General features: G+C 43.3%; 1 protein-coding gene across 4 annotated transcripts in view; it reads right to left on the bottom strand.

Moving 5' to 3' along the window:
* Positions 1–6,469, bottom strand: part of GALNT10 (polypeptide N-acetylgalactosaminyltransferase 10) — a 108,313-nt gene that overhangs the window by 15,746 nt on the left and 86,098 nt on the right. For all 4 annotated transcript variants that reach the window (XM_084839220.1, XM_084839224.1, XM_084839222.1 and 1 more), the window contains exons 9-10: positions 4,078–4,299; positions 2,903–3,019 (exon numbers count right to left, since the gene is read on the bottom strand). In XM_084839220.1, the coding sequence (XP_084695346.1) occupies positions 2,903–3,019; positions 4,078–4,299 (339 nt within the window). The remainder of the gene's footprint in view (positions 1–2,902; positions 3,020–4,077; positions 4,300–6,469) is intronic.

Raw genomic sequence — 6,469 nt, 5'->3', positions numbered from 1 at the left:
CCTCACTATGAAATGCTGTTGCAAGGTCCTGCTTGTCGTCAGGTAGATGATTGAATAAACTACCTTCTCCCAAATGAAATGCTGGTAGCTGGACATACAGGCCCCAAAATTACTAGTCCTGAGGGATTAGCAATCCTGAGAGCACCTGTGGAGTAAAATTTCACCCCATGGCATCTAGCTTACAGCCTTCTCTGTCTACAGGAGCTGCATGAATATTCTGCCTAGACTTGTGAGCAGCCTCAACAAGGAAGGAATTCAGTGCTGGATGTTTCAAAATAAATTCACAGTCCTCCTCCTGAACTCTGTATGAATTCTCTAGATGCCTGGATGTTTGGGGCCATGAACAATGGCTTTTGCCACGAATTCTTAAGGGTCTGCAGAAGAGCTGGAAGCACAGGGTGACTGTTGGTGCAAAGGTTGTGGTTGCTTTTTTGTTGTCGTCTTTTTCTTCTTCAGTTCCATATATAACTAAGAGGAGGGATGCTTAGCCTTAACCTTCCTAGGCTTCAAGGCTCATACAGCTGCCTGGTGTAGGGGTCATCTGAGGGTCATTGAGGCTGGCATATAGCATAGTGCTTGAAGCCAAACTTAGCAACAGGAGTGGGGTCGATGAAGACGACTCTGGAACCAGTAAGAACATGACCAGTAACACTGCAGAGTAGATGCTAAGTAGTTGTTGATCCCACATCTTATTTCTAGCCTTGTTATCTGCAGCTTGAAGGGTTTGCTCTCAGAGGAATGCATGCTATCTATAGGAGCAGTTCTGGTGAGCCTATTTAGCGTGCACCTGACAAAACTGGCAAGAGCTGTCAACATGATATTCTCCGAAACAAAGCAGGTAGAGGAAGTGTCTGTCTGTGCACGGGTGGGGGGGGTAACTTGCTCCTGCAGGGGCCTCTAGGGCTTTAAGCCCTAAGGTGACAAGGAGATGCCTAAAGGCAAAATGCAATAGATAAAAGCAATGCAAATGGGAAAGAGGGAAATGACACTAGAAGTAGATGTGAAGCAAAGAAGAAATACCCCCTCCCCCAAACCTGAGCCAGAGAAGGCAAACTCACCTCCATCTCCTCACACAACTAGATGGAGGGTGTTACCAATGATGCTGCTGCAGTTGTCAAAGAGCAATTGAGCAGGAAATGCAAGAGCCAAGCTTCTCAAGTGTGCACAGTTCAGGTGTAGGGGGTGGGCCTCCCACCAAAAGCTCTCTTAGCTTTAGAATGCTCCCAAATGGGGCTCTCTCTAGGCAAAGAACTTGTGTGCATATGTGATGTACAGAAAAACCATGAAGAAGAACATAGGAGTTATTTGTGGAACTGAAGGTCATGTTTTGCATGGAAGCAGCATAGGAGAAGCGTATTTTTTCAGCTTTTTGGAAGAGCATGACCAATAGCATACCATCAAGTGCTGCTTAATCCAGAGATGGAATTAAGGAAAAGAATGGAATTCTTTCATTTGGAGTGGCAGGAGCAGAGGATGACACAGATGGGAGGAGAACAGGATGAATATTTAGTTGGTGGCCAAAGAAACAGTGAAAGAGCAGAAATACCAAATGGGAAAGAACATCAGATGCTAGCTCCTGCTCAATCTAGTTTTTTTGTTTTTGTTTTCTTTTGGGTGTGTGGTTCTTGGTGTACCTATTGTATGTTTGTAAATGTTGTGACCTGCTTTGAGGACTGAAGCCAAAAAGGGAAATATAAATCTACTAAATCAATAAATTAAGTGAAAGGAAAGTAATGGAAGTTTCCAGTTTGACATACATTCCCTCAAATGAAACCTATTGCCACTGAGAATGGGAATCAGCAACACCAGGTGAAGTCCTTTTGTGGGATGAAAGGTTAACACACATGAAGAAAAAGTAGACAAAGCAATAAAGAGGTTTGCTGCAAAAAGAGCTATTGTATATGTTGGCTATTGGAGCTCTATGTGCATGCATTCACAGTGAGGATATGAGGGCGATCCCTTCAACTGAAATAACTCCACACTGGTTTGGTAATAAGATGACATGGCAATCCAACATATTAAGGATGCAAGTAATTGCTTCATGTTGCCACCATTAGGACTAATATAAAACAAAGGAAATCTCTCTTTATGGAGGAATTAGAACCCGCCCCTCCAAACCTATTTCAACATTCACATTAAGTTAAGCAACCCAACATATAATTGCACATGGAACAAATGGACAGAGTCCAGACATTAAAAAGAATTGGTTTCAAAGTAAATTGATTTTATTTCCAGTTTGCAGACATCAGAAATGATAAACAGCAGCCCTTCATTTTATCAAACCCATGACTTCCCAGCAGATGCTGCTATGTTTACCTAGCCTTCCTTTCTTTGCTATATTTAAAGTAACATTTTCATTCACTAAGTTACAACAAAGCTGCCGCTTCTGGCATCTCATGCATCAAGAGGACAGAAATATTGCCCGGCCAGTTTCATCGCTTTCCAGCATCTATTGGGGTGTTAATCATGTTCCAGGTGATAAAAAGTGGTTACTGAATGTGCTGGCAGATTCATTAAAATGTTCTTCCAACACTTGTTTCAGGAGATGCTTTGAACTGAATATGTGTATGCATGGTAGTTGCTTGCCCCCTATTTATTCACCCCCAAATTTGACTCTGGGTAATATTTATTTACATACTGTCTTTCTGCCAAAGAACTCAAGGCAGTATTTAAAACACTTTCTCCCTACACCCACAGTATTCCTGATTATGAACAGCATCTGTTTGTTTGGTATCCAGGCCAGCAGGCAGCCTATATTCTGCCCATCTAAGAAAGCCCCTCTTATTAGTATTACATTAATTAACCTGTTACAATATTCTAGTAATGCTGTCTTTGCATAAAATATTTGTTTATTCTAACTACTTCTGGAAACTCTAAATAATTGTTTTAAAAATGCCTGTACCTGCACATTGTTCCAGGCTGCTTCTCCTCTGTCTTTCACACAGTTTTCAATCCTTAGTGGTGAACCCAGGATGCCATGTTTGGTATCTGCGCAGAGACCAGTCCCGACGTTACGGATCTGCAAGATTAAGTCATTGATTAGCTTTGCAACTAAGTTTTGGACATACTGACAGCCAAGGAAACAGACACACTTAAGATGCCATCCCATAGAAAAAGTTGACAATGCAAAGACACAAGGTGAGGTGGCTTTTTTAAAAGAAAAGAATGCTCAAGAACTGATAAACCAAGAAAAAAAAAATCCTGAATTCTCAGTGCTTTAAAAAAAACCCAGTATGTTGAATACATATAAACTTGAGCTTGAGCACCACCAACAAGCAGCTTCATATTTCCCAGAAGAGTACATTAATTGGAATGCAGTTATCCTTCGGATTGTGCGCTTCTCTTTTGCAATGAAGTTCTCAGCAACAACAACAAAAAAACTTTAGGGAAAATGTGTCCAATTCAAATGCAATTTTTGGTGCAGCTTTTAAAACGTAGGAGGAAACAGGATGGAACAGACTTATGACTGAATACATACAAAACTGACTCAGGCTGGAAGTAAGAATGATCTGTCCATCCCTAGTTCCAAATATATATATAAAAATAGGTCACTGCATTGGATTTACTATCCATTCTTACCTTAGGGTAAACCTGGCAGTGGACCGTCAGAGTAAACTTAAGGAGCATACCCCAGGAGTTCAGTGCATATGGTTTCCTATAGTTTAGCAGAAAAATACTGAACTTCACTATGGGGTCCAAACTGTAGTCAAATCAGAGGTACATAGAAAGCCTAAATGAATGGCCCAAAATCATAGGAAAGGGCTGGGTCCTAATCACTAATATTGGCACTGACTTGTGTTCCATTTCTAAACTCTAAACTAGGTCTAGCAGTATTTTTGCATTTAAGTGGGAAAAATGCAACTGGACAGCTGAGATATTGCGAACTTGTATTTCTTGTCATATACTTTCACTGAATTCCTGTAAGCTGTTCTGTATAAATGAAACAACATATATAATGTGTTGCCTACAGTTAGGGATGGGATCAGCAGGTACTGGAAATCCACCATACACCATGGCATGGCTGAATGAGATTTCTTGATCTCATCTGATATGGGTGAGTTTCCTGAATAAACCAACCTCTCCCCAGGCAGCTGCTGGAGGCTCCACTGGTGGGTAGAACTTTCCCAAGTCCCAAGCAACTTCATTCATGAACCACTTGAAGCTTCTGCAGTTGAGATTGCTGCGAAGTTCCTTCTGAGCAGCCACATCCCCTGCTGACAGATGCCGATATTCAGGTCTCCTCTGGTAAATGTACTCTGCGTATTCATCCATCCACACCTCAGCTACACGCTTCAAGTTCTACATGGGTGTCATTATTTTTCAAAGGAACAAGTGAAAAGCAAGCATTATCCATGAGCAGATTTTGCATTAGGCAGACAAGAGAAAATTTCAGAAAAGATCCTCGTTCTTGAGCATCACCTTAGTTTTAGCAAGTGAAATCTCTACATTATTTAACTCATGATGTTTGAGATCAAGAGAAGTAATTTTATGGAGCTTAAAATGAGATTTCTAGTCGCAAAATATAGATAAACAAAGTCCCAAGGCATCTTAAAACTAAAATAAAAATCACAACGTATGCTTTTGTGAGCCAGAGTCCCCTTAGTCTGACGAAGTATACCTTGGCCCACAAAAAATTATGCTGCAATACATTTGTTAATCTTTAAAGGTTCCATAGGACTCTGCTTCTGCTGCAACAGCTTAACAAGGTTACCCTCTGGAATTTATCATGTAGATGCATAGTACATACATAGCGGATGCGCAGAAGCCAAGCTTCTCTTTTGGCTGACTGGCTGGTGCATACATGCATGTTCTGCAAGACAGGATTAATGCCTTCCTACTCAACACCCTCCTACAGCTGTGAAGCCTAGAATAGACTAGAGAATCTAGCTCATGATGGGGAATGTAGTCAAGATGTGTTTCTACACACAGACACTTTAAGAACTAAGAGGTAAGTGGGCTGCAGGAAGCCCAGGGGGCTGCCCTTTATCCTTCTGATTGGCTGTGAGCTCACCAGGTGCTTCTGAGAGCTCCAACTGAATTGGGGTGTGTGTGGCCTGAGTACTCCCAGCAGCTGAGTGGGCAGGAAGCTTCAGTCTGTTTCCCGCCTCCCAGCTGAGCAGAGCAGAGCAGAGCAGAGCAGAGCAAGCTGCTCCAGGGACTACAGAAGCAAGCAAGCTCCCAGAGAGCGAGCAACCAGAGTGAGCGAACAGGGGGAGCAAACAGGAGTTAACTTTTTTCCATTTATTTGTCTTGTAACACACACTTGCACACCAGTGGGACTCTGCTTTTAACCTCTACTGAGTAGAGGAGCAGGCACAGGCTAGTCTAGAACAATCACAAAGCTAGACACAAAAAGGGAAAAGAGGCTATGGAAGGACAAGACTCTCCAGTGGTGGTGACCTGCAAGGTGTGTGCAATGTTTGTTTTCTTGCCCGAGAACAACATGGCCTACACCTGCAACAAGTGCAAGTTGATCATGCTGCTGGAAGAAAATGTAAGCGGACTGGAGTGGCGACTGTCGACCCTCCGGGGAATAAGAGAACACGAAGAGTTCTTGGACCGAATGGGGGAACTACAGCAGCAAACGGAAGACCAGAAGCTTGAAGAGCAACAGCAAGATGAGGCAGTGGGAAATGCTGAGGTGAAGAAAAATGGAGTAGAGGATACTCCTTGGAAAAGGGTGACAGGAGAAGAAGAACTAGACGCCACTCTGTGCCAGTGGAAGCAGTGGAGCTGTGGAACTGATTCCAGGTACTTGCAGATGAGACTGGAGGACAGCCTGCAGAGGAAGAATCACAGGGGAACCTACATGAGAGTGAGCAAGAGGCTGAAGGTCAGTCAAACAGAGGCGATGAAACCCAGGCCTACAACAACAAGAAGAGTGGTAGTAATGGGAGACTCCTTGCTGCGTGGGATCGAGACCCAAGTATGTCGTGAAGACCCGTGGACTCACCAGGTATGTTGTCTCCCGGGAGGACAGATTAGAGATGTGACTGAAAGGTTGCCTGAACTCATAAAGCCCAGTGACAGATATCCCTTTCTTCTCATCCATTTGGGAACAAATGATACTGCCAAGTGGAGGTACAAAAACATCACGTCAGACTTTGAAGCTCTGGGAAGGAAACTCAAGAACTTTGGGGCCCAGATAGTTTTCTCATCCATCCTTCCAGTAGTTAGAAGGGGGATAGAAAGGGAACGAAAAATACTCTGGTTGAATGAGTATTTCATTCATGGCTACGAAGGTGGTGCCAACGAGAGAGGTTTGGATTCTGGGGCCACGGGCTATACTTCCTGGAAGATGGGCTGTTGGCAAGGGACGGGTTGCACCTCACAAAGGCTGGGAAGAATGTGTTTGGCCACAGCATGAAGAACTTCATCAGGAGTGCTTTAAACTGAATCCTATGGGGAAAGGAGATGTAATGTTGGGGGTAATAATGGACGTAGGCGCAAGCACTGCAACAGAGAGAAC

Source organism: Heloderma suspectum, chromosome 2 (genome assembly GCF_057233095.1).
Source record: "Heloderma suspectum isolate Gila_16-S chromosome 2, 16-S_ref, whole genome shotgun sequence".
NCBI classification, from domain to species: Eukaryota; Metazoa; Chordata; class Lepidosauria; order Squamata; family Helodermatidae; genus Heloderma; species Heloderma suspectum.
Note: the sequence above shows the minus strand (reverse complement) of the source record. Positions and strands in the feature narration are given on the sequence as shown.